Consider the following 26,825-nt stretch of genomic DNA (forward strand, 5'->3'; position numbering starts at 1 on the left):
TTACTGAGAAGTATCTGCCTTCATGTCCTAGAGAAACAAGTGTGTCACTGCTTAAGAAAGCATTTTCTTTGTAGCAGTCTGTCATGTATTACTTTCTTGTGCAGTGTTCCTGCCATTGGGGTTAACAGTTTGATAGTAAAATAAATTTCTGTCTGTAGGAGCTTTATGACAAGAAGTTAAGCATCAGTAGGTGATACAGATTGTTTTAATTGGGTCAGAATGTAATGCAGTAGTGTGAATGGTCAGAATGTAATGAGCTGATGATTTGGTATAATCTACTTAGCTTTTCCTTTTTAATGTCTAGTTTTACATCCCTGTAATCTCAAAACTGCAGCATAACTCTAGGAAAGGGTGTGGGAAAAGATTGCTTCCCAAGTTACTATTTTTCTGGTCTTCCCACCCCTCTGGATATATCTTCTGTTTTTATAACTGTGGAAATATTCCCTTTTCTGCTGTTGTACTATTCCAGAAAGAGGCTGGTCTGTCATTCTTTCTCTCCTCCTCTCCAGCTCCTTCTGCAGTTGTCTAGGATGCAGAACTGGTCTGATTTTCTTGTTCAGACTTGGAATGTTGATCTGTTTATTAATAATCAGTAACTGCACTTGACTTGCTGTAATTTTGGAAGAGCAGTGGCTATGTCAGCTCTAGCTTTCAATCAAGAGGAAATTAAATGTATTAACTTGGAATGCCTTTTGCATGATGGGATTGAATCAGCATGTGCACTGCATTGTTTAACAAACTGTCTCTTTCTCTCCCTCCCTTCTTCCCATCCTATTTTCTTTTCCCCTTCCTATTCCACACCCTTTTTTGTCCCTGTTGACTTTATGCCAACTGTTTTTCATCTCTCATTCTTTAACTCCCCTCTTCATGCACTCCTTCCATCCTGCTCTGCACTCCGTTTCTGCACGGGTGACCCCACGTGCCCCCCTTGTGTGCCCCCATGACACAACGAGGCAGTTCTGACACTGTCTGCTCCCCCCATAGTGCCAGGCTTCTGTTGTACAGTTGGAGTGGACTGGAAGTCCCTGACCACCCCTGCCTGCCTGCCCCTCACCACTGATTACTTCCCCGACCGTCAGAGCCTGCAGAACGACTACACCGAGGGCTGCTACGACCTGCTGCCCGAGGCTGACATGGACAGGTTTGGCCAGCACCTCCTCTGTACCTCCTGTGCTTAAGGAGGTGATGGAAGAGGATCACCAAGTTGTCTTGGTTTGGAAAGACTGGTGCCTGCTAAGGAAGGCAGGAGCCTCCCCTGAAATGGAGACAATGAACCCTGCCACCTCTCTGAATTGCTGTAAATTTTAAATTAAGGAGCTCTCAGGCAACAAAAAATATAGGAGCAGGAAATAACAGTTCTTTAATAGGGAAGAAAATAAAAGGATAAAATAAACAATGCAGTAAATGAAAACAATACTGACAGAATCAGAACACAACCTGATGCTGTTGGTCAGGGTGTTGGTGGCAGTGCCATTGGAATTGTGGCTCAGCCCTCCTGCAGTGTCAGGGGTGGTTCTGCTGGAGCAGGGATCCTGTAGAGAAGGATGGATTCTTCCTCTGATGATCCAGTGGGAGAGGCAGCTGCTGTTCCTCTGGGGAATCCAGTGCAGAAGCCGTGCTGGTGTCTCAGAACCTCTGGATTATATCTGGGTAGGAATGCTTGGCTCCTCCCTCTGGGCTCACATCTCCCAATGGAATGCTGTAGTTCTTATCAGCCATGCAGTGACATTCAATAGCTGTTATCAGCAATGTCCCCTCATGAGGGAGGAGTGATCCTGATCGCTCAGAGATAAGGCAAATTCCAGTGATAGCTTTGGACTTTTTCTGATGTTCCCACCTGACAGTATGGTGTGCTCCATAGATTTGATGTTAAATTGTTTGGATACAAAATTTTATGTCTCTTTTCTGTTGTGTTTTGATCAAAATATTCAAGCTATCATCTCTGTTAATCTACCTCCTAGCAAGTGTTTTGGAAACACTGAAGGAGCAAATACATGTGGACACAGTATTTAAGATGCTTATCCTCACTCTAAAGGATATTTAGTTTAAAGATTCTTGTTGGAAAACAGAATTAGTTGGACAAATAGAGCTTCTCTGCTTGTCTCAGAGGTATTTGGTAACTATTCTTTAATAGGGTTAGTTTGATTTTTACTAAAGCAGTCTCATTATCTTAATTTTTTTTTAGTCTTTCCCTAACTTGTAAGACATCAAAAGACCTGCCATTGTTTCTGCTTTATGGGAGCAAAACAAAAGTATTAATCAGGGTGGTTGAAATACATAGAAAGGAATAGGATTAATGAAGAAACACATGAAAGAAATGTCAGTAGGAAGGCAAAGTTCGGAGCAGGAGCTGCACTAAGATGAATGTGTTCTCCAACCCCTCCCTGCTCTCCACTTCCCACTGTGGGAGAGGCTGGAGCATTGCTGCCCACTGGCATTCTGAGCTCTCCTGAACAAGTACAAACTGCACTGAGGCTGCCTGCAAAGTGCTGGAAAAGTCATCTTTGGGCAATTTATTGTTCCACAACTGCTGTAGGAAAATTTGTTACAGGTTGCCAGACTGCTTTCAAAGGCAGCAGTAAATATTGCCAGCCAGCTCATCACCCTGTGTCAGAAGGTGCCCCTTTTCCCTCCTGCTCTCACAGGCAGGTGCTCCCAGGCACAGGGCTCCAGAGCAGAGCTAAGAATAGGTGTGTGGTCAGCTCCTTATTCTGCTCTGCTTAACCTTTGTGTCCAGGAGGGATGAGGAAGGAGTGCAGATGACAGCCCAGCAGGTGTTTGAGGAGTTCATTTGTCAGCGCCTCATGCAGGGCTATCAGATCATTGTGCAGTCCAAGCCGCAGAAGCCGGCCCCGGCCGTGCCGCCCCCGCTCAGCAGCAGTCCCCTCTACAGCAGAGGTGAGTTACCTGGCCCTGGCAAGTCAGCCTTTGCTCTTCTGCCAGCCCCAGTAACCTCAAATTAAGCACATCCACCAGTTGCTCAACACTATATTGGCTGTTCTTTGGTGGTTCTGCCCAGGGAAGTTCTGAATGGGTGGCATAGGAATCCCAAGTGCTCCCCTTTGCTTATGATATCAGCACATCTTAACTGTTAGAGCAAAAGCTGCTCCCTAAAAATGTGGCCTAAAAGCTGGGTTTTAGCTTGTGCTGTGATCAGAAGCTGACTTCTAGACTCCAGTTCTGGATTCTCTTCCTATAGGCACAGTTTGTTGATAAAGTTCTGAGTACTGCAGTGTGGTGGTGTTCACAGGGGTCCCAGAATGAGGGAAGAGATGAAAAATCTTGACTCTGTGTTTCAGAAGGCTGATTTATTATTTTATGATATATATTATATGAAAAGAAAATTATATACTAAAACTATACTAAAAGAATAGAAGAAAGGATTTCATCAGAAAGCTAGCAAGGAAAGAAAGGAATGATGATAAAATCTTCTGACTGACCAGAGAGTCCGAGCCAGCTGACTGTGATTGGCCATTAATTAAAAACAGCCACATGAGACCAATCGTGGATGCACCTGTTGCATTCCACAGCAGCAGATAACCATTGTTTACGTTTTGTTCCTGAGGCTTCTCAGGACAAAAAATTTTAGCAAAAGATTTTTCAGAAAATATGGCTTTGACACTGCAGTAAGCTGAAAGCGTTTTGCTTTTTACAAGCAGGTCTTGTGTCGAGAAATAGACCTGAGGAAGAGGATCAGTACTGGCTGAGCATGGGCCGTACTTTCCACAAAGTCACCTTAAAGGACAAAATAATTACTGTCACTCGCTACCTGCCAAAGTGAGTATCTCTGCTGGAGCACTTTGCTGCCAGTGTTCTGATGAACATTCTTCTCCAGCTCTGTGCTTGCTTGAGAGAACACCTTTCTTTTTAGGAGAAGAAAGAGAAGCATCAGTATCAATAATACCTGATTAATGCTTGTGTTTGATCTTTCAGGTATCCATATGAATCTGCCCAGATAAACTACACCTACAGCTTGTGCCCCTCACACTCTGACTCTGAATTTGTCTCTTGCTGGGTAGAATTTTCCCATGAGAGACTAGAAGAGTACAAGTGGAATTATTTGGATCAGTATATCTGCTCTGCTGGCTCGGAGGATTTCAGGTGAGAGCTTCTTTTCCATCCAGACTGTTCTGTGTCCTAATTGCCTCTTTTTCTTTTTGACCTAAAATTTCATCATCAAGTTCAACCCACGAATGCTCAGTACTCCAGGGAGAATATCTGGCCTGCTTTCACTGTCAGCTTCCAGCAGCTGTTGCCTTGTGGGAGCCTTGCTCTGTGTTGCTGCTGCTTAATGTGACCTTTGATACAGAGTCTTGATCTCAAAATTCAGCATGAACTTTTTTTCCTCTGCTAGAAATGCAAAGAAATAAGATAGCGTTTTGTACCACACAGATGCTTTTCTTGGCTTCTTACTGATCTGACTCAAAACTTCCATTTATTTTGAAGCTGTTGCAGGTTTGCTTGAGTGCTGAGTCTGACATACAATCCTACTCCTAAGCTGTGGAGCAAGCGCTTACCAGAAATGTGGAATATCTCAACTAGTATCAATGGCTTTTTTGATATCTTCTCTCCACATAACCAGTCTTTATCATCTTTTCTTTTCAGGTCTCAGTCAAAATACCTCCTACGCTAATGTGCACCTTGAAAATTCCTTTTTGCTTGCATATTTATAGAGAAAAAGCTTTTGGGGCCTATCTTTTACAGAAAAGAAAGCATATCTGTGTGACAATTATTCTGAGGAGAGCCTTGTTGCCAGTGATTTTCAAATTGCTCACCATTCTTTTGCATGTGTGCTCGTTCTGTGCCAGGGATAGCAGCGAGGGTGATCACTGAAATGTGCAGCAGGTATAAAGATTTATACTTTAGATTCTGGAAAACCCTTCCCAGGAAAGTGCTGACCTCTGTCCTGCCTTCCCCATTGCCGCAGCCTGATCGAGTCGCTGAAGTTCTGGAGGACGCGGTTCCTGCTGCTGCCCGCCTGCATCAGCGCCACCAAGCGCATCATGGAGGGGGAGGCGCACTGCGACGTGTACGGCGACAAGCCCCGCTCGGACGAGGAGGAGTGGCAGCTCCTCGATGGCTTCATCCGCTTCGTGGAGGGCTTGAACCGCATCCGCCGCCGCCATCGCTCCGATCGAATGATCCGAGTGAGTCCCGCGGGGCTGGGTGTGCCCCGGGCCGCTGATGAGGCGTCAGCAGAGAGACAGAGTGTGTCCGTGCTCACAAGGGGTCTTAGGGTGAGGGAAGAGATGAGGATCTGACTCCATGCTTCAGAAGGCTTGATTTATTATTTTATGATGTATATTATATTAAAACTATACTAAAAGAATAGAAGAAAGGATTTCATCAGAAGGCTAGCTAAGAATAGAAAAGGAATGAATAACAAAGGCTTGTGACTGACTGAGACAGTCCAGACAGCTGGACTGTGATTGGCCATTAATTAGAAACAATCACATGAGACCAATCACAGATGCACCTGTTGCATTCCACAGCAGCAGATAATCGTTGTTTACATTTTGTTCCTGAGGCCTATCAGCTTCTCAGGAGAAAAAGTCCTAAGGAAAGGATTTTTCAGAAAATATCATGGGCACACCCAAGTGCACCCCGGACAGGTGGGGCACGGTGTCCCTGTCCCTGTCATCCATCCCTAAAGGACACTGCTGAGCCTGTGCTGTGTCAGCTTTCACACAGTGGGGCTTAATGTGCTTGTTCTGCATCACTCAAGTGAAGTATTGGGAGAGGAAACAAAGCTGTTTCCTTCAACAGCTTGAGGAAATGTCCCTGGGATGAGCATCCTGTGCTGCTGTGACTGCACCCAGGCTCAGGGCAGTTCTTTCTCAGGGACAAACCAAGTTCTTCTGCACCATCTTGTCCTGCCACTGCTCTGTTTTATACTGTAGCCAGTCTTTTGTTACCCAGAGCCTCCTCTTGGCAGGTGTGTTCTGCTTGGTGCTGCAGGCAGGCTTAGCCTGGGTGCACCACTCTGCCTTGTGATGCAGACAGTTCATCCAGAGGGGCCTGAGGTAGTGTAGCTGGGCACTTCTGGGGTAACCTGGATTGGTTCTGTGCTGCAGATTCAGGAGGAGGATTGGGAAAAGAGTAATATGTGAGTGAGTCTTTGGGTAAACAGTTTCAGGAGGCTGAAGAGAAACTGGCTAGTGTTCCCATTCTCACAGCAAATGAGGTCATTTATTTTAAAGCAAATTCACCTTTTCTGTAGAATAACAGACATTTTATTTTCAGAATAACATCCACACAAGACACTAGGCTATTCCCCTTCTTGTGTACCAGAGGTTTGACTCCTTTTTTAAAATGTGCTTAGTAAAGCCCTGCTGACATGAGGTGATGTGTTCTTGCTTACTAGTTAAGCCTAGCTTGACTAAGTCTGTGCTTCCATTTTTCCTTTGTTAGAAAGGGTCTGCCATGAAAGGCTTGCAGATTGCTGGTCCAATTCCCACTCACTCCCTGGAGCAGTCTGGACCTCCCATTGGGAAAAAAGGAACCTCAGCACTCTCAGCTCTGCTGCAGATGGAAGCCAGTCAGAAGTGAGTCTCTACAGGCTGTGTGAAGAGCCAAGAACATCCTTCCTGCATATTGCACCTGGGCTGGCTAAAGCACATTTGGGGAACCTTGCCTCATGTTGTGTTAAATACATAAGAGATTCACATTTTTAATGCTATATTAGTATTATACATGCATAATAAAATGGAGTGCAAGGGTCCATGTTGTTTGTGGGGGTAAAAGTTACTTTTGGAATGTTGGATCTGTTCCTTAGTGTGTGGGAAAGCAAATATCTGAAAATACAGCAGTACCCCTCTGCAACAGTTGCCTCTGGGGGGAAGCTGACACAAAGTGTTTTTGAATAAACTCTGTATTCCTTCCTTTTCTTTTAGGACCCTGGGGGAGCAGCAAGCAGCAATGCTTTCTGGGAAGAGCTCTGGCCAGCCTTCAGAGAGTGGGAGCATTGCTATCACACCCACCTATATGGACAGCCCTCGCAAGGTAAGGACTCCCTGGGCTTTCTTTGGCTGATCTTTCTACATAAGAATTCATCAAATAACCAAAGATTATTTCTCTGAGCATTTGACTACATCATACCACATTTTACTCTAATCCAGCAAGGGCTGCTCCTGTGCTGGTCTTTGTGTGTGAGGGCAGAGGAATTCAGTTCTGTAAGAGTGACAATGGTGTGGAATCCCTGGGATGCTGGCTCAGCATTTTGCTGATCTAAGTGCTGTTTGCTAATTAGTGCATTTCCTTTGCTGGTAGCACATTTCATTTCAGTCATGGCTTGGCTGTTGGGTGTAGCAGTGCAGAGCTGTGTGCATCTGTGTGCAGGCTGCCTTGGAGAGCAAAATCAGCCTCTAGCTTGTGACAGTGTGAACACTGAGTGGGATTTTAACAGCAGGAACTTGGGTCTCTTGCCTCTGTTTAGAGGAGGGGGTGTGTTCCTGAGAAGTGATTTAGATGTCATTCCTTCACTGGCTGGACTCCAGGCTGGAGAAGGTGATCTTCCTAGAGCTCTCTTGAGGCACTTAAAGAAAAGACTGTGCTATCCCTCAGCCTTTCTGTCCACGGTCCTGTGAGACCCAGGAGAGCAGGAACTCTGCTTCCAAGTCCAACCAGAAATATTTGATTATTTTTCTGTGTTTTGCTATGAAGGTTTTTTAAATGAAGTAACAAGGAACTGAATAAGAGTAGAGGACTTAAGTGTGACCTGTGTTTGGGTTCAGCAGTTCAAATATTGCAAAGGAAAAGTTCTCAGATTCACCACTATCAACCACTTCTTTCAGCATTTTTCTCTAAGCTAATGTTTCTACGTCCACTGTTTTGTGCCACCACTAGGAACAATATTGTGTTATCCTGGAGACCTAGATATTGAAAGTTGAAGTGATAGAGCAACTGTGATCACCTTAGTTCTAGACACTTACTCATAGCATCAGTGTTTGGAGAGCACAGATGAGTCTGGAGCAGGATGTGCTAGGCCTGGGAGCAGCAGGTGCTCAGACTGACTCAAGGTGTGTGTGCAAACTTCCACATCATAATTCAGGCTTTGCATGCTTCTCTTCTACCATTTTGAAAAATCAGATTCCCTCTTTAAATACAGAAATCTTCAATGTCCTCTCTAGCAGTAAAACTGGTGAAAATTCCATGTGAGAAACAGGAGAGAAGATTATGTCCAGTTGTTGTGTGTGGCAGAGGGGGGAAGGGGCAAAGTGGGCTTCCCTAGCAGTGGCACAGGAGTGTGCTGGGACCAAATCAGCAAATTTTGTGCTACCAGAAAATGCCATTGTTAAAAATAATGTTCAAAAGCCTCTCTGGAAGGCTGACTGGAGACTCTGGAAGAGTGTGTTATCAATTGAAGGCCTTTCATGCTGCAGCAGTAAACACTCCTGTAAATATTTACACACAGGGACTGGGAGATAAGCAATTGCAATCTCCTAATTGATGGCTTATGCCTGTTGGAAAGATGCCAGTGGGCAGGCAGCATTGTGCTCACTTGGGAACAGCAGCCAGTGTGTGCCTCGTGTCACAGCCCCTGCAGGGCTCCTCAGCACAGGGAGCTCTGCCTTTCCACACACTTGCAGCCAGAGAAGTGACAAATTATCACAGCTGTGAGCTTTGCCAGCAGCCAAGGGAGCAAGTGCTTTTCTAGGATGCCCTTCAGTGCCTGAGCTATTCCAGATGAAAACTGAGCCCTGGCTTTGCATCACTTTGTTTCAGAGTAGAATTGACAAGTCACTTGAGCCAGTTACTGGGCAGCACTGTGGTTTTAACCCAGTGAGTTCACCCACTTGATTTAACCCAGTGAGGTTTAACCCACTTGATCTGTTTGGGAAGTGTTTGCCCTTATGGACCCAGGGCACTTGGCTCTGCACAATGTCAATTGCCAGGCAGGTAACCCTGGCATAGATTCTTCCCAGAAACTGTTTTATATGTATGTACCAAGGTAAGCATCATCTTAACTGCAGGCTAGACAAAAATATTTTGCCAAGGGAACAGAATAAAGAATTGCAAATAGGGAATGAAATCTAGATGAATTCCACTACATTGTCTTGTGTGATAAGAGAGTCGTGACACATCTTTGAATAGCAGCTGGGGATAACTCACTGGGTTTGTCAGTAGGCAGGAGCATAGCACAGGCAGTGGCTGTTTAATTTTGCATGAAGTATTAAACACAGTGTTGGAAGGATCTTTGTGATGAGTTTTTCTTCCCTTTCCTTTGCACCATACCAGACCTGCATGTAAGAGGAAGAGGATGCTTCCTGAAAAGAGCTCCTTTGCCTCTCCCTCTTTATCATTTGAATGTCTACCAGATTAGAAAAAAAACCCCTGACCTTCTTTGGATATTTGTCATTACACCTGTGGTTTCTGTATTTCAGTTGTGTATTTAGGATGGAAGCCCCCATACTTCAGAGCTCAAGACTTTCTCCTTTGAAGTATGGAGGGAAGGCTGCAGTTTCAATTGGCTTCTGGTCAGTGTGGGTTTAAAAATTTTGGGAATGCATCTGTGCCAAGGAAAAGCAATGTCTTGTTACAGAGAGAAAGTAAAGATGTGTGTGTGAGTAATCCTGATGCTGTGCATTCTGCTGCATCTGACCTTCTGGGTCTGGGATTTGCATTCTCCTCATACTTTCTCTCTGTGGTAATTTCATACTTGCACAACCTTTTATTTGCTTTTCTTGAACTCCTTGTTCCTGTTGCTGTTGCCATTAATGGGCCTGCTTCCTCTGATGCCTTCAGGATGGGGCCTTCTTTATGGACTTTGTTCGCAGCCCACGCACAGCTTCAACCTTCTACTCCCAGGTCAGTTTGGAACGGGTTCTTGTCATCTCTGGCTTTTGGACTGAGGTGATGGACAGCATTTGTGTCCTGAGCTGAACACACTGGGAACCTGTGTTGGTTTTCCTTGAGAGTGAGATCTACAGCACTGGCAGAACAAAGTGGCAGATGCAAGCATTATTTTTTCCCACCACTCAATGTTTGTGCTGTGTTTTGGATGTTCATGTGCCCTGTCTGCTGTCCTTTGCAGTACTGTCTTGTCAACTACTAAAGCTGCTTTTTCTGTTTTTCAGTAAGTGCTTGTTTTCCATCTTCCCTCACTGAACAAAATGGCAACAGCTCACTTGTCTGGTTCTTGGCTAAATTTCTTCTGTGATGTTTGACAGGTGACTCTGGAGATACCCAAGTCAAATTGTCTCCTTGGATTCCTGAACAACTGAGGCTGAAAATAGATAGTATCATTTTAGTTTAAAGGAGTCCTTGTGACTGAAGTCATTTGTCCAGTTAACAGCAGTTAGGAATGAGCAGTGACACAGTGGCCATAGGAAATGCTGCTTGAAGTGAGCCCTGAGGAGGGAGAAAGGCTTTTGCTGGCTGTGGGCACTGAGGACTTGACCCTGGAGCATCTGCTGGTTTTGGCTGCCCAAAAGGGGACATCTGCCATTAGAGATTTTTGGGGTGTGAGAAATGGCATAAATAAAGGACTTTTGACAGTCAGACCTAAGTCAAGCTCCCAGCTTTGTGATTTTTAGCTGTATGTGTGCTGTGGATTCATCACAGCAGAGCAGCCCCCATGTTTATACCAGCTTGAGTTCGAGTTCCTCTGCCGTTCGTGTTCTCTCCCCCTCCTCTCCAGCTTTTATATAATGTGCCTTTACTAAACCATACGTGTTAATGACAGATGGCAATTACAGCCTGTACTTAGCTGAATCCTTCAGCATTCATGCTCTTTCTGCAATGATTTTATGGTAATTTTGTGAACTATTCAGTCTACCATTGGAATAGTGTGAGTGTTCCTGCGGGAGGAAAGTGTTCCTGTTGTCTTGGCGACATAGGTGTGGGTGGGTGTCAAGCAGCCTTCTCATACTGCCCTGAGAAAGGAGGGGAGATGAGCTGGGGTTTTTTTTGAGCATTATGAAACTTGAATTTGTGTGATACATTTGCATATTTTTGAGAGTTAGACTTGAAACTGTGTTTGCTAAATGCTTACTACCTTCCCATAGTGATCAAGTGTCCTGTTGTGTGCTTATAATCATAGTTAACCCCTTGGGTTGAGAATGTCAGGTTTGGACTGGTGTTGCTTATTTGCCAGTAGTTCTCTCAGTGCAATAGTTGCTGGGTTGGTGATCCTCATCTTTATTTGGGTCTGAATTTGTTGTTTGTCAGGAGCTCTGTGGTGATGACAGAGTAAGACTGCATTTATCCCTTCTGCATATGCCTGTGCTTCCTCAGAGCACTGCTTGTTGTTGACTAACTTGGGCTGAGGCACGGATGATGCAGGGAGGGGAGAAGATGGGAAATGGATTGCATGATGGATTTCACAGAGATGTTGCTGTCTTTGCTCCTCCCAGGTCTCTATTGATCAATCAGTTCCTGCATCCTCAGATGGCAGCACCTTGCTCCCCTCAGGGCAGGTCCCTGACAGGGGCAGCACCCAGGGGAGCGCCCAGAGCACTGAGCCAGGATACAGCACAGCTGCTGCTGCAGAGGGCAGGTAGGAGAGGCCCAGCAGTGCTGTGCTGCAGAGCTGTTCAATCCCAGCCCCTTGCTGGTGTCAGGGAATGGGCACTGAAGCAGGAGCAGGGAACAGGCTGTGCTGTGCCTGTCAGCACGGGCAGGCACTTGTCACAAGACCTTACTGCAGCATTTCCACGTGCAGACAGAGTGGTAGTAAAATAAGCCCTGCAACCCAGTTTTCCAGAATTAAATGAACACAAGGCCTGATTTTTTCCACCCACAAGAAGGGCTTCATTCTTCAAAAAATGAAGAAATTCCATTTCTGAAATTTGCTAGTAGGAAACCAGGCTTTGAATTGACATCTTGTCTGTTTTGGCAAGGGGTGGGGGGGGGCTGCAGGTCTAATTGGATTGAGTAGGTTGATGAAATCCAGGAGGTTCTAACCTGGAAGCAAGACACCAGGGAGGAAGCAATGTTGAAAATAAACTTTATTAGCACCTGTTTCCTGTGGTTGTATATTACAGTAAAAAAAAAAAAAAATTAGCCAACTTCAAAATGTTTGCTCTCAGTTGCTGCTGAGTACAGCTGGATGTGACACACTGTGCATTGGGTGCATATAGCAATGTCCTGGTGACCTCAGGGGGGAAATACTCATCTGATGCTTTTAGTTTTGCTTGAGATGGAAAAGGAAATAAATGTGGCAAAGTCATTGTTGAGAAGAGAGAGCAATTTTCTTATATGTACATATTTGAACAAATCTAGCAGCTTCCTTGATTTCTGAATCTGCTTCTGTTTACTGCCCAGCTCTCAGCAGTGTTCAACAAGTGCTCTGACTTCCTCCTCCACTTTGGTAGAGATTCTTGAAGCCATGAAACACCCCACGTAAGTTTTTAATACAAATGTGCTTCACATGTGGTGCGATGTTTAGTAAGAGGACGTGAGAAGTGGAGTCACTCAAAGGAGAGCCCCATGTCAGCTGTTGAAGAGTTTTCAAACAATAACAAAACTTCCTTTTGTTATTCAGTTCCAGACTCTCTAATAAGAAATTCTATAGAAATTGATATGAGCAAAGACTTCAATTATTAGAGTCCCAGAACCTTGTCAAATCAAGAATTCCCAGTAAGTCACCAAAGTGCTGTCAATGGCAGCTCTTCATCTTGTTACCAAAATGAGACATCACTCCAGGGGCACTGTGCATTTCTTGTCCTGTGTTCTACCCTCCCTCTCCCTTTTTTCCTTTCCCCCAGCAGTGATTTTTGTCTTTGTTACCTAAAAGAGCTCTTGATCAGTGTTAACATGTGTGACTTGTGCTCCAGCACAGGGATCCAGCTGCTCTCTGAACAGAAGGGGCTCTCCCCCTACTGCTTCATCAGTGCAGAAGTTGTGCACTGGCTGGTGAATAACGTGGAAGGGGTGCACACCCAGGCCATGGCCATTGACATCATGCAGGTAAGCAAACTCCCCAGGAGCATAGGGAGGGCCAGAAATGCCTCACTCTGGGAAGAAAGTAAAGCTTTAGAGCAAAGCATAGCAATAATTTCTGTTACTTATTAAAATCCTCTTATGGATGAGCATTGAAAGCTGTGCTCAATAGAATACAAGGCAATGGTGACATTTTTTGGATTCCCTATCGCAAAACAGCAACATTCCTCACTAGTACTACATACTTTTTTCTACTTAAATGATGATAGTTCTGTTTATAACCTCCAGTTAGCTGGTACTTACCAAGTGCTCTGCATTGTGTTGGAATTGAGGCACTGGGCTGTGATTTGGTTTTCCTTTCTGATAATTAGTTAATAAGGTTGTAATAAAACCAGCATATGACCTTTCAGATCTGAAGCAGACACACTTTATGCAGGAACACTGCTTGTATTCATCAAGGGATTTTTCTGTATTGAACTGTGTCAGGGGCAGAAGGTTGGAAATGTTCTGGAGTTCATTCCTCTGCTGAGATCCCATATCAATTAACAGAGAACTTAGAATGCTTCCAAACTCTTACCTTCTATAAATCCGTCTATAAAACCAGAGCAGGGTATGGGAGAAAGACAGACATCTGTAGAAAGGTCAAATGTAATTTCTCAGGGAGATAAGAGATTGCTACATTTATTGAATATGAAGAGATAACTTTGCTGGTATTCTTGTTAGGCACATATCTGGACAAAAAGATGCCAAGGAAAAGAAAATTACTTCCCAATGTTCTCTAGCAACCTTTTTATGTAATTGGAAGAGTGATTTCTTTATCATGTTTGCTCTGTTCTTTCTTTTTCTTGTTCAGAAAATGTTAGAAGAGCAGCTTATTGTCCATGCATCTGGAGAAGCTTTACGAACCTTTATTTATGGCTTTTATTTTTACAAGATTGTTGTGGACAAAGAACCAGACCGAGGTCAGCATTGTTATTACAAGACTTTCCTCACTATCCCTTTGCATAATCACTGGGCTCTTCTTGATTCTTAAGGGTGCTGCAGCAGGAATGCATTTTGGGAGCGACCAAAACCATAAAGTAATTTTTATCCTGCCTATTTTTCATCAAGAGCTACTTTTCTGTCTGAGCCTTGTCCACTTGTGTGGTGGTGTTCACAGGGGTCCTAGGACAAGGGAAGAGATGAGAATCTTGACTCCATGGTTCAGAAGGCTGAGTTATTATTTTATGATATATATTATATTAAAACTATACTAAAAGAATAGAAGAAAGGTTTTCATCAGAAGGCTTGAAAGGAAATAAAGGAATGGCAATAAAATCTTGTGACTGACCAGAGAGTCCGAGACACTTGGACTGTGATTGGCCATTAATTAAAAACAACCACATGAGACCAATCAAAGATGCACCAGTTGCATTCCACAGCAGCAGATAATTATTGTTTACATTTAATTTATGAGGCCTCTCAGCTTCTCAGGAGAAAAATATCCTAGCAAAAGGATTTTTCATAAAATACGTCCATGACACACTTGTTCCTAACCGACTTCCCTTCCTCCTTGTGCAGTGGGGCTGCAACAGCCTGCCATGTGGCACACAGCTGCCATGGATGACTTCTCAGCCTTCCAGAGGAAATGGTTTGAGGTGGCCTTCGTGGCAGAAGAGCTGCTGCACTCGGAGATCCCGGCGTTCCTGCTGCCCTGGCTGCCCAGCCGCCCCGCCTCCTATGCAAGTAGGCACAGTTCCTTTAGCCGCAGTTTCGGAGGACGGAGCCAGGCAGCTGCACTCTTAGGTAGATGCACAGCACAGGTGACAGCTGGGGAAGTTCAAGGGGATATTTGAAAGGGGAAGAGCAGCCAGCCAAGGGGATGATCTCACGTGGACCAGCAATCAAGCTGCAAATTTCATGCTGGCCTTACAGTGTCTTGCATGTGGACTCACTCTCATGTGCTGGAGGTGTGTTTCACTGGCTGGGCAGGAAACTTTTACTTTTTATTGTATTCCAGTACTCTGAAGTATTTCTTAAAATGTTCCTTCTTCCTGAACCTCTAGAATTCAGGAAGGAAGATACTTTGTCTCCTTGCAAATCCTGAGAGACTGTTCACAACCTGTAAGGGGTATGGAGGGATAAGTTGTGAGAACAGCAAAGCAACCAAACTGTTCTTAAAATTACATATCTAATTGTTTCCTAGGGGCAAAAGCCACAGTGAGGTCCAGATGTGTTAGAAGTTTCTGTGATGTGCTGGAGGCTTTCTAGCTAATCTGAACCAGACTCCTTGCATTAATGAGTCTGTGAAGCCCAGCTGCAGATGATCCCTGTGCTATGGAAGCAGTAGGAAGATCTTGCTGCTGGGCAAGGTCCCATTAGTGTCTGATGTTCTCTGAGGTGTGGAGAGTAACCCTGACTGCTCTAACAGCCCATGAAACACACTGGCTGCGTGACTGACCCCGTTGCTTTGTCAGCTTCTTGTTACATTTCCAGGCCAGCCTGAGTCACTTGCTTTTGTTCTCCTTTCCTTGTTTAAAAGAAAAATCATTGCTCTGGAACTGCAGCTTCAGGTTTATTTAGATGCATCTGTTAAAGGCCTAGCAATTAAGGGTAAAAAGAAACATCTTGCTTTTCTCCTGTTGTGTATATTTAACCTTCTGAAGAGAAGTGCCTTACTGCAGGTGTAGTATCTCTTAAACCTGAAGTCACAGTAATCCTTGTGTATTTCTGAGAGCCTTGTTTGAAGAAGAACAGCATCAGAAATCTGAAAGCATTACGGATAGGAAGTCTGAACTAATGGTTAATTCCCTGAAGCCAACATATGCAGGTTATTTTCCCTGTCACATGATAAATCTGTTTCCTTGGCTGGTGTCCAGCCTCATTAGCTCAGTGGCTGGCTAGAGCTGAAGCCTGAACTGGCTGGCATGGAAGTATTGTGGAGGCTGGAGGTACTGGAGCCAGATCCTCTTCATGGTTTGATCTCTTACTCACTATTTAGCCTGAGAAAACCAGTTCACATTCCTGTGTCTGTGCTCTCTTGTGAGCTGAGAAGCCCGAGGCTCAGCAGCCTGCACCCTTGGGGATGAGCAGAGATGTGCCTCAGTGTCCCCCTCACCTCTCATTTAACACCAGCCAGGAACTGTGTATTCCTGCAGCATGTGGGTATTACACACCTGAGTAGCTCTCCTTTTCCTTGCAGTTGGGATTATGTCCATTTTACTATTTAACTCATTTGCAGCCCTTGAGTGAGTGATAAATGCCTTCAGATTGCTCTCATGCAGTCTGGGTTTTCCAGGAATTATGGTTTCTTGTAGAAAAATTGAGCTTGGAAGTTTTTTCTTACAAAGGAACTGGATAAATGATGCTTCTGTGCTGTTCCTCTTCTAAACAGTATTCCAAAAAAACTTCAGCAGTTCATCTGAGGTAAAGAGCTTTACTAAACCCAGATGACCCCTGGTCCACGTGACTTCATTTGTTCCTCTCTTGGTCTTGATTAGGTTGTGGCTTTTATTTCTTCCCCTCCCCACCTTCCCTAAATGTCAGGCTGTGACATAAAATTGCATGCAAGCATTGGGAGCTCTGGAACAAGCTCCATGTATCTCTCAAATCTTTGTCCCTCCCAACTTCCCAATCACTGCCCAGTGACTGTCCCCTTTCCCTCCCCAGTGGAAGTGTGACCTGTGACACAGCTAATCTTGTCCCTTTGATTTGTAGCAGTGCATGCACTAGCAACTGTAGTCATGTATGTAGTGGAGTCTGACTGGAGAATAACCTGCCTGCTCCTCTCCGATTGCTTAGTAAATCCTTAGTTAAATACTCAATAGTAGAAGACAATTGGGAAGCAGGTGAGTCCTCTTAAAGTCTGACCTATGGAAGCCAGAGTATATTCTATTAAAACAAGTTGGTTTTAATCAGAAGCTTCTGAATTCAGACACATGGACATTTCTCCTCAGTGTTTAATGTATTTTTTATTAGCTCACCTTGTTGGAGTGGTTTCCTCTGGCTTTGCCTGTGAGCTGCAGACAAGGCAGAGGGACAGTCCAGCCCTACCAGGGAGTCTGCACAAGCAGACTCTGGGAAAAGCAACAGTGTAAGGGAGCAGGGAGCTCATTCTTCACAGTGTGCTGCTTTGGGCACACTGGGCTGTGGTGTTATCACTGACCTCTTGGCTAATGACCAACACCCACCTGACTGAGCTGCTTTGGTTTCACAGCTTCCAGGATGTTGTTTCACAACACATTGTTACAAATTTGTCACCATAACCTCCTGACCACAAATATGGTATTCAAAATATCCCAAAGGAGACAGAAAAAGCAACTCTCACAGTGTTGGTCTGACAATACCAGATCAACTCAGAAATTGCAAATGACATATTTCCCAAAGACAAAAATGGGTCTTATTTATGAAACAAAACTGGGTGATGTTCTTTCATTTTTGTTGTGTTTTTATTTTTCATGTTTTATGCTGCAGTAATAGCAATATAAAGGGTTTTCTTATAACCTTGAAAGTGCCTCCAGGTAACTTGCAGTAGCAGTGAAGGTGGGAACTTTCCATCTACCTTGAGGAAGGATTTCAATTTTTTTTTAAATACCATCAAGCCATCAAATTATAAGTTAATTTAAAAGCTGACCCTATCAAGGGGTGCACATCTACTTCAGCAACAGATAACACACATCCCTCATGCATGCCGTGATAAGAAGGGCAGAAGTTTTCCCATAGAAGCCTTGCAGCCCATTGTTTTCTGTCAATTTTTAACATTACAGAAATGTTAAATTATGTATTTGTCTAAAGAGAAGTTAAAGGTGATGGTGTGTTTCATAGCAGGACTTTGGCCTCCAAGTCAGGAGATCTGGGTTCTGTCCCCAGCCTTGCAGTCCCGTTTGTGACACCAGCCAGGTCACTTCCACTGCTGTGCTTCTCTCCCTCTCCTGCCTGGTTCCTGAGGGTTTCTGTCACCTGAGGGATGCTGGGCTGTGGGGCACAAAGGGAGCTGCATCTTGGGCACTATCCCAGCCCTCACTGCAAAGCAGCAGGAGCTGTTGCAGTGGTCAGAATGCTGCTGCATGTCTTGGCTGACTCTGTGCTTTTACAGAAAGTGTTGGATGTGCACTTTCAGCATTGTGGTAATGTGGGATATTGATATGGGATTAAAGAAACAAGAAGTTTAACTTCTAATCTCCTTTAGCTGTGGAAAGTCCTGGAATGCTCCTGCCCCATGTAACAGCACCCTGCTGTGATTTCTGGTGAAGGCATATAGAAATATTTAGAATGTTTTGGGCATGAAGAAGCTGGTGTTGTCTAGCCATGCATAATTATGGCACCAGTTGCTTGTTGATTAACTGCTGGGTTCTTGGTTCTCTCTCCTTACTGCAGCTGAAATGTCTTTTGACTGCCTGGGGGGGCTGATTCTGTAGCACATCCTCCTGACATGAGAAATACTTCAGGATTTTTGTCTTTTGTCACCTGGATGTGCCACATTCTGGGACTTTTCTGCCAGCCCAAAAATACCTGGGGAGGAATGGGAGGACAAATTCATTTCAGATGACTGATCTTGGTTCTGTTCTCCCTATCCCATCTGCCACGTTCTCTCTGATGGCCCTTGTGGACGCTGCTGTCCCCTGGCTGCGCAGCTGCCACGGTGCCCGAGCAGCGCACGGTGACGCTGGATGTGGATGTGAACAACCGCACGGACCGCCTGGAGTGGTGCAGTTGTTATTACCATGGCAACTTCTCCCTGAACGCTGCCTTTGAGATCAAGTTACACTGGATGGCAGTGACTGCAGCTGTTCTTTTTGAGATGGTGAGATCCTGGTGTTCTGGGCAGCCACAAAGTGCCTGTCTGGCCTCTGTGTCCCTTGGACATTGTATTAGGCAGTCTTAGGGACAGACACAGTGGCTTCCATCTGCCTTTATTTCCATAGGTAATTTTCCTGGTGGTTGTTAGTGTTGCTGCATCTGGTCAGCATTTATCACACCAGCTCTAGTCATTCTGTCTGCCTGAGTGTGTTCTGCTTTCAGTGGGTTTTATGCACACTGTGCAGAGATCAACACAGGTCAAGGTGATAAATTAAAGTCCCCCTTAGGCAAATTTTAAGCCCTGAGCCAGGTCTTTGGAAAAAAATCTGTTTCACATTACATTCCTTCTATCCCCAAACCTTAAAACTTTAAATCTCAGTGGAATTGCTTTCATAACAGGGCTTTTCCAGGCAATGTGTTTTTCCTGCTCAGGAATGTTTTAGGGTTTTTTTTAACTTGCTTAAAACATTTTGAAATGAAAACATGTCAGTTTTTAGTTTTTAAATTAAATTTTTAGATTTCATTTTTAGATTCTTTTTCCCTAATGTAGCTTCTGTAAAACTCAAACAGTTTAACACCAGGCTTTACCCCACCCAGCCAGACAGCACTAAGTAGTCGGTTTTGCTTTTATTTGAAATCAATTCCACTGTTCCAGTAAAGCAGAAGTGTTTAGCCACTGGTGATAAGTAGGCTGAATCAGTTCCTGAAAAATGTCCTATTTTAAAGTGCTTTCTGATTGATGAGCACTTTAGAAAAAGGAAAGCCTGATGTCTTGTGCTTGTACTGCTTTGCTTGCAAGGACGTTGGTGTGCCTGCCATGCCGAGCAGGCTGAGCCTGGAGAATTGAGCATGTCTGATCTATTCCTGGGGAATGAGTTGCTCTTATGCACAGAAGTGCCCTTCGTCAGCTGGCATGTGTGCTATGATTCATTGTGTGAATCTCTGCTCAGGTTCAGGGCTGGCACAGGAAGGCCACCTCCTGTGGGTTCCTGCTGGTCCCAGTGCTGGAAGGTCCCTTTGCCCTGCCCAGTTACCTGTACGGGGACCCACTCCGAGCTCAGCTCTTCATCCCCCTCAACGTGAGCTGCTTGCTGAAGGAGGGCAGTGAGCACTTGTTTGATGGTAAGAAATGCACTTTCTTTTACCCCTCAGGGTTCTTTGTGCAAACAGGTCACTGTTGGTGCAGAACTGACATAAAGGAGCTCCTTTACCAGCCAGCCTTAGGTAAAGGAGCTGTTTTTGCAGGTCAGCAGCCCCTCAGGAAGGAGGTGCTGGAGGAAGCCGTGCTGGCAGGCTGATTGTGGGCAGCAGGAAGCACCAGCACACAGGAAGGGTGGTCTCCCCAGTGGTGCTTACCCTGTGCCCTTTCAGACCCATATCCACTAGCTGTTGTGTTTGACAGACTCTTGTCTCTCTTTTGCTGGTAGACCCACAGCTGCTCTGCATTTGTATCCTGCATTTGTTTATTCTCCCCCTCCCTAAGATTGGGCTTTCACCACTGCCATCCTTCTTTGTTGTTGCTATGGTTACTTTAATGGTTACAGTGTTTGCACATGAGATTAAGCAGAGAAGCTGCAATCTCCTTTTCTGCAATGTGACCTCGCCCTTTCCAGTGAGCCTGCTGTGGTAAACCTCAGGTGGAACCACAAGATCAGAGACCTGTCCCATGCAGAGAAGGGCAGAATTGCATCATGAGGAGGGACAATTAGCAAAAGGCTCTGTTTTAACACAGTAAATTTGATCTTTTCATCAGCCCTTGACTCAGTGTCCAGGTGTAACTGAACAATAAGTGTGACAAATCCATATGCTCTGAGGCCACCATAGCCCAGCTGACTGAATTAAATATTTTCAGAGCACTCTTGTGATACACAGCAGCCCACTCTTCTTCCTTGCCCCCTCCCATACCCCCCCTTTATGTTCCTCTCCTTCATCTCAAGAGGCACAAATAATAAATTCAGATATGAGTCTGCTACTGGCGTGCACAAGACACATCTCTGAGACACCTGACAAAAAAGTGTGACTGAAAAGGGAAAAAAAAAAGAGTGAACTGAGGCCTCCTGGGACAAACCTAAGTTTTTAGAAGGAAGGAAATAAAGTAGCTTTACTAGATAATTGTTACTTTTCTATTTGTTTCAGGCTTTGAACCAGAAACATACTGGGACAGAATGCATCTTCTCCAGGAAGCAATAGCACACAGGTATGTCTGCAGTGGAGTGGGGTGACCCAACAGTTCCTGCCTCCCTGGACAGTGTGGGATGAAGGCCTGTGCTGAACAGTCACTCCTGAGTCACTGGGGTTCTTGTGCTGTCTGCCTCTCTGAATTCTGCTTACAGACAGACTAAAATACAGCCTGCATGCCCCCAGGTGGTTCTGTGGGTGCCAGGGGCAGCTGTGGGGTGTTTCAGCCTGGCACTCCTTGGGAACCATACTGTCCTCCTAGAGAGAGCCTTGCCTTTGGAAAGTGCCTGTTATTCCAAGTTAGAAGCAGAAAGGCTGTAAATAGATTCTTCCTGAGAAGGAACAGTGTATTATACACTGTTAAAAATTCAACACCTTCTTGTGTACTTTAGCATAGTCTTGAGCTGGATGACACCTGATGATTGACAATAGGCAGCAGACTGGGGTGGGAGCTGTACAGAGGAGGTTGGGCCAAGTTTAAGAAGGAATTGTTGGAACTTTTGGATACTATCTAGCCTTATCCTTTTGTGTGATTGAGCTGCCAGTTTCTTTCATGGTGTAGATGCTGGGGAATATTTGGAGAGGCTCAGCTCTCTTCATCCCTTTTCCTTTTGCCTTCAGGCCATGAGAAAGGGATAGTGGAAGGATTTCCTCTGATGCCCCTGCCTTTGGCTGATGAATTCTACCTGGAGTGGCTCCTTTTATCTTTTTGTTTTCTTTTCTTTTTTAATTCCTCTTGTCTCTATTTCTTCAGATTTGGATTTGTACAAGATAAATATTCAGCCTCTGCATTCAACTTCCCAGCAGAAAACAAGCCCCAGTATATCCATGTCACAGGTGAGCAATATCTGGGAGGCTCTGTGGCAAGGAGGAGGTTATTACAAACAAGAGAACTATTTTTATGTGTTTTGTGTTTCACGATGTTGGTGCTGTTCTGTCCATAACCAGATGACAAGTAGGTGTGTCAGAAAACACAAACCAGAAAATTGGAGGGGGCAGTATGAAAAGCATGAACTGTTGCTGCTAATAAATGATGTTGGTTTGAAATCCTGCTTTACAGCAGGTCTGCAACTTTTCTTTCCAGAAGATGAAGAAATTTTTAAAAATAAGGCAAAGCTTATTCCAAGGTCAATGTAAATAAATGTGTACCCAGAAGCAAGAAGGAGGGAAAGGTGTTGGGACAAGTCAGTGCTCTGTTCTCGTGTCAGTGCTCTGTTTTCATGCGTAAGGTCTGTTGTAGATGCATCTCTACCCATACACACTGTGTGGGAGATACATCAGGCATTTAGGGTCTGCTTGCTGAGATGTGGAAACAATGACAGGAAGGCAGTGTTTGGAAAATTGCAGAAGAGAATGAAAATGGATGGGAAGCTAGCAAGATGGATCAGAGCCTCCATCTTTGCTTCATTCTGTGCTTGTAAGAGAAAGGCAGACAAAGTGCACTCCCTCCTGGTGCTGTAACATACAGGAAGAAGTAGCACCTAAGGGCCAAGGGTAAAAGTGTATCCTATTTTCTCTTGCTGAAAGACAATTAAATGAAACTCAGGCCAGTTTCATTTTGGAATTTAACAATCAGCTACAGGGCCTTAGCTCTGCCTCAGACTGAAGTGCTGCCTGTTTCCTGCAGGGACAGTGTTTTTGCAGCTGCCCTATTCCAAGAGGAAGTTCTCCAGCGGGCAGCAGCGGCGCCGGCGCAACTCCACGAGCTCCAGCAGCCAGAGCCTGTTCTGTGAGGAGCGCATCGGCTACAACTGGGCCTACAACACCATGCTGACCAAAACCTGGCGCTCCAGCGCCACCGGCGACGAGAAGTTCGCGGACCGGCTGCTGAAGGACTTCACAGACTTCTGCTGGAACAAGGACAGCCGGCTCGTGACGTTCTGGACTGACTGCCTGGACAAGATGCATGCCAGTGCCCCCTGAGTGGGGTTCCCTCTCTTAGGGAGACAGCTAGAAGCTTTACCTTGTGGCAAGGAAGTAGAAGTGAAGTAGAAGTCTCTCTGTTGGATTCATATTGAGGCTCCAAGAGGACCTGAGTGATATTGCTGTTGATATTCAACAGAATTTGATTAAGTGCTTGGAAAAAAAAAGAATTTGAGCTATTGGCTTGCCAGTATCTATCACCTGACCTCAGCTTGGTTTTAAGTAGCTACAGTCCTTGGTTGCCAAAACTTCAGTTAGAGCAGAGGTAAGGAAAGGAGAGTGCAAATGGTTTTCAAGGGCAGTTGGATTCAGCACAGTGTGATGGTATCAGCTTCCAGTCCCTGGAAACGGTCGGTGCCAGTTGGCATCTGATGTGCCTGGCAACAGTCTGTCTCTTCCCCTTCCAAGGTGTACCTGATTGTGTGAATATGTAAGATAAGATATGAGAGATCCTTGTTAAATTTTCATACATGTAAATAAGTAAAATACAGAAAATAAAGTGACCTGATGTTTTGTTGTAACTCCACAGACAGCAATACAAAATTGGTGAGTAGAAGAAAACACTTGCCAAAAGAAAATAGCTTTCTATGTTCAGCTCAAAATTCTGTGCTGGGGCTTTGTCTTGTAATAATTCAGGATTTTCTGTCTTCATGTCTGGATCTAGAACAGTGTCACACAGCAAGAGCAGGATGCCAGTTCCTGTCTTTCAAGGCCAGCACCAAAGCCTAAGGAGAAATCAAGGGCCACTGAGCACAGGTCGCTGCTGAGGGTTATGGGCAGGTTTTTAGAATGTGTCTGCATGCAGCAGAGGAAGCTGCCTGCACTCAAGTGTGGAGCCTTTGTCTTTGCAGGGTGTTGGCACCAGCTGGTTGTTGGAGTGCAGGTTTAGGGTGGCTCACAGCCGGCACCCAGCCTCTGTTCCCCGGGGGCTGTTGGCTCCTGCAGATGGTCCCTCATTGTTCCATGTCCTCGGGAAACTGGAGTGAGGGAGGACTGACACCTTCACAGTGGTGTTCAGATCTGATTCAAGGCAAATCGTAGATGCTTCAGTTTTTTATCCCTTAAACTGAGTCAGGATGATTCATCTGTTTTTAGACAGCACCCACCTATAGAAGGTGGGTTTGAGCTGCGTGCCTCTTCATTCAGTCGCTGTAAGTGTATCACAATTATCAGTGCTTGTCTGATCCCCATTAGCGACTCAAAAATACTCTACTATGGGAAGAACTCGCTGTCATCTATTCTGTACCGTTCCCCATGCACTGTGCGCCCCGGCAGTGCCGTGCGGGCTGGGGGTGGGGTTCAGGGCAGCCTCGCAGCCCCGGCTGGGCGGTGTCTGGGAACCGCGGGCGGCGCCGCACCTGCCCGAGCCCGCCGAGCCCCCGCGGCGCGCTCGGACACGGCGAGGCCGCGGTGAGCACGGGCTGGCAGCGGAGCGGGGCGGCCGCAGGGAGCGGCCCTCGCTGCGGGGTAAGCAGAGGGGCCCCGCTTGCATTTCCCAGCTTCTCCCCGTTGTGCCCGGCGGGGCTGGAGCTGGCCCGGGGGTCCGGGGAATGGCGCCGTGTCCTTTGCCCAGGAAAACGGGCGGGACGCAGCCCCGACGAGGCTTTTACATTTTACAGCACCTGCGGTCTGCCCGGGCCTGTCACCGGCAATTTTCGAGAAATTTCACCAAATTAGTTTCACCTGGACTCAATATTTTGTAAATTTTAACCTGTAAGCAGTGGTTGTAAACCCTAGAGTTAGTCTCTGAGTTTTGGGGAAAGTTTATTGTGTCTTTCTGAGCTCACTTTTCTCAACTGCAAACCTGGTGTGTCTTTAGCTTTTCAGGGCTGCTTTAGGCCTAGTTTTATTTTAAGCATTTTGAGGTCCTTAGGCTGCTTTTAACAGCACAGTGAATTTATTTCCTAAAAAAAAAAAAAAAAGAGAAAAAAGCATACCATAGAAGCTAAAAATAGGAGATAAAAAGTTTTTATCTAACCACAACTTTGTGCATTGCATAGAAAAAGCTTCCAACAGGACATGATGATGAAGCAGTTCATGGCCATGTTAAAGAAGAATGAAAACGAGCATCCCCCACCCACCAAACTGCTGGATCTAGCAGGGCAGCTTTGCCAGGAGCTCCAGAGCTCTTCTCCTAGTCTGGAGAAGCTGGTTGAAGCCATGATGAAATGCAAGAACAACAGAGATTTTCTTACTAACATCCATGTTGTCCGGGCTTGTGTGTCCGTTCATATCCATAAAGGGCAACATGATGCAGCCTGCAGACTCCTGGAGGTAGGAATGTGTTCTTCAGTTCTTCATGGAAACAAAAAGCCATGTTAGAAAAACAGTAGCTGGGAGCCGTTAGTGCAGCAGTACCTGAACTGCAGCACATGGAGCACTTCCAGCTCGTGTAAGGCAGTGGAAGGTGATAAGTGCATTGCTGACCTGCCAAAGCCTTTGCTGCAGGCACTTCGAGTTAATCAGCCAAGGAGAAAAAGGTAACTGGGTGATTATGGGGTTGGCTGTAGCAGGATTTTTGATTCTTGGAGTTTTTAACAATCTTAGGGCTCAGGACATAGAAGTATTGGGAAGCCCAACATTATGGGGCTTGGCAGGGTGGGAATATATGAGGAAGGCTGGATGGTGCCACTCAAGGCGAGGGATTTTTGGCCTCTAGATCTGGTAATGCAGACGTTTGCATCAGGGGAAAAGAAGGAATTAGGCAGCTCCCTGTGTACTTGAGGGAAGGTACAGCCAGCCATATGCTCAGATAATGCATACCAGTCAAACCAGTAGGAATCCCTGAGTATGTTTCTGTTGAGGGTTTTCTCCTTTATACACAGTCTGAGTGACTCTCTGGAAAGTTTGCTTATGCACAGTTTTGTTTTAGCATTGCAAGGCACAAGAGAAGGAAGAACTGGTGCAGCTTTGGCATGAGGTTCACTACCGGAGGGTTATGGAGAAGCAGCAGACAGATGTTCTGACACCACTGCAGAAATTCCGTTGCAGGAAGAGGTATTGCACAGTGGGGAAACCAAGATTTATATATTTTTTCTCTCTGTAGTTTGCAGATGCAGGGGCTCCAGATGCAGAGGCTGGTTTTACACCTCAAGATGCTGCTTCTTGGAGCTTGGTTTTTCTTGGTATTTTGACCTCTTTGGCAATGTGAGAACATTCTCATGAATGTGAATTGTTCCTTTTGGGTCCTTTTTAATCCCATTTTCTCCTGTGTGCAGGAATCCTCCACCTCTTTCCCTTTGTCCTGAAGGTTTGAAGAATCGAAATTTTTCAGAAGAAGTACGCCAGCACCTGTTCAGGTTTGCTGCAGAGGTGACAGCAAATCCAGACAAGAAACAGAGGGTAGGGATCTGCTAGGGGTACTTCCAATCAAACCTCTTTGTCACAGAAAAGCAGGACACTGTAATCAAGAGCCTATAACTGGTTTAATTTTTAAATCCTTGTTTTCAAAAGGCTTACTGGGGCTAGGATTCCTCATATGTGATCTTTCCCTAAAGGTTTCTTTAAAAAATCATGAGATTCATGCTAAGTAATTTCTCTTCCTGTGGACAAATGTTGAGGGGCAATAAATTCCTCACTGGGTTTTTAACCGTTTTAATTTTGTAGTGATTGAGCACAGGCAGCCAAACAGCCATCACTCAGCAGAGCTCTATTACAATGATAAATAGTTCTGACTTGACTGAACTATATAAAATTGCACTTTGTTCACCACAACATATTTTGTGCTGACTTTTCAAATGCTGGTAATTTGATGTGATAACACAATAGGCTGTGTTGGTGTATGCATGGATCTGCCTTCTTTGGACAGGGACAGATTTGTAATGGAAGAGATGTGTGAATTAAATCAACAAGCACTGTTGATCACTGCCTTTCCAGGTGAGGGCTTCAGACTTCAATGTCTGCCTCTGTGAAGCTGTCATTTTGTGGGAAGTGCATGGTTTGGTGAGGGTATTATCTGGTGAGCAGTATAGAATAGCAGTGGCTTCCTTAGCAAACAGATTGTCTGGGAGTGCAGGGTGGAATTTGTGTTTTCTATCAGCTCTGAGTTTATAAAATGGTCTCCT

The 26,825-nt window shown here is 45.2% G+C and overlaps 2 protein-coding genes across 2 annotated transcripts in view; both read left to right on the forward strand.

The window, feature by feature from the left end:
• DEPDC5 (DEP domain containing 5, GATOR1 subcomplex subunit) overlaps positions 1–23,339 on the forward strand; it is a 43,498-nt gene extending 20,159 nt beyond the window's left edge. Inside the window, exons 26-43 of the mRNA XM_059484929.1 lie at positions 985–1,141; positions 2,738–2,898; positions 3,660–3,777; positions 3,934–4,101; positions 4,928–5,147; positions 6,412–6,545; positions 6,894–7,002; positions 9,745–9,807; positions 11,355–11,497; positions 12,265–12,342; positions 12,777–12,909; positions 13,736–13,844; positions 14,443–14,667; positions 18,495–18,664; positions 19,611–19,782; positions 20,797–20,857; positions 21,593–21,675; positions 22,466–23,339. Coding sequence (XP_059340912.1) covers positions 985–1,141; positions 2,738–2,898; positions 3,660–3,777; positions 3,934–4,101; positions 4,928–5,147; positions 6,412–6,545; positions 6,894–7,002; positions 9,745–9,807; positions 11,355–11,497; positions 12,265–12,342; positions 12,777–12,909; positions 13,736–13,844; positions 14,443–14,667; positions 18,495–18,664; positions 19,611–19,782; positions 20,797–20,857; positions 21,593–21,675; positions 22,466–22,761 — 2,600 coding nt within the window. The 3' untranslated portion in view covers positions 22,762–23,339. The remainder of the gene's footprint in view (positions 1–984; positions 1,142–2,737; positions 2,899–3,659; positions 3,778–3,933; positions 4,102–4,927; positions 5,148–6,411; positions 6,546–6,893; positions 7,003–9,744; positions 9,808–11,354; positions 11,498–12,264; positions 12,343–12,776; positions 12,910–13,735; positions 13,845–14,442; positions 14,668–18,494; positions 18,665–19,610; positions 19,783–20,796; positions 20,858–21,592; positions 21,676–22,465) is intronic.
• An 808-nt stretch (positions 23,340–24,147) lies between these two features.
• ANHX (anomalous homeobox) lies at positions 24,148–26,563 on the forward strand. The gene is made up of 5 exons (XM_059485361.1): positions 24,148–24,228; positions 24,381–24,460; positions 24,762–25,035; positions 25,634–25,758; positions 25,980–26,563. Exons 3-5 carry the CDS (start codon positions 24,781–24,783, stop codon positions 26,116–26,118), a joined length of 519 nt encoding a protein of 172 aa, XP_059341344.1. The 5' UTR covers positions 24,148–24,228; positions 24,381–24,460; positions 24,762–24,780; the 3' UTR covers positions 26,119–26,563.
• Positions 26,564–26,825: the final 262 nt, after the last annotated feature.

The sequence above is a fragment of the Ammospiza nelsoni genome, chromosome 18 (assembly GCF_027579445.1).
Source record: "Ammospiza nelsoni isolate bAmmNel1 chromosome 18, bAmmNel1.pri, whole genome shotgun sequence".
Classification (NCBI taxonomy): Eukaryota; Metazoa; Chordata; class Aves; order Passeriformes; family Passerellidae; genus Ammospiza; species Ammospiza nelsoni.

What these genes read in the sequence shown, in the direction of transcription:
- ANHX (XM_059485361.1), top strand. Translation starts at nt 24,781, where the DNA reads ATGATGATGAAGCAGTTCATGGCCATGTTAAAGAAGAATGAAAACGAG. An exon ending in CAGCCTGCAGACTCCTGGAG is followed by an intron (nt 25,036 to 25,633) that starts GTAGGAATGTGT and finishes GTTTTGTTTTAG; the next exon opens with CATTGCAAGGCACAAGAGAA. An exon ending in AAATTCCGTTGCAGGAAGAG is followed by an intron (nt 25,759 to 25,979) that starts GTATTGCACAGT and finishes TCCTGTGTGCAG; the next exon opens with GAATCCTCCACCTCTTTCCC.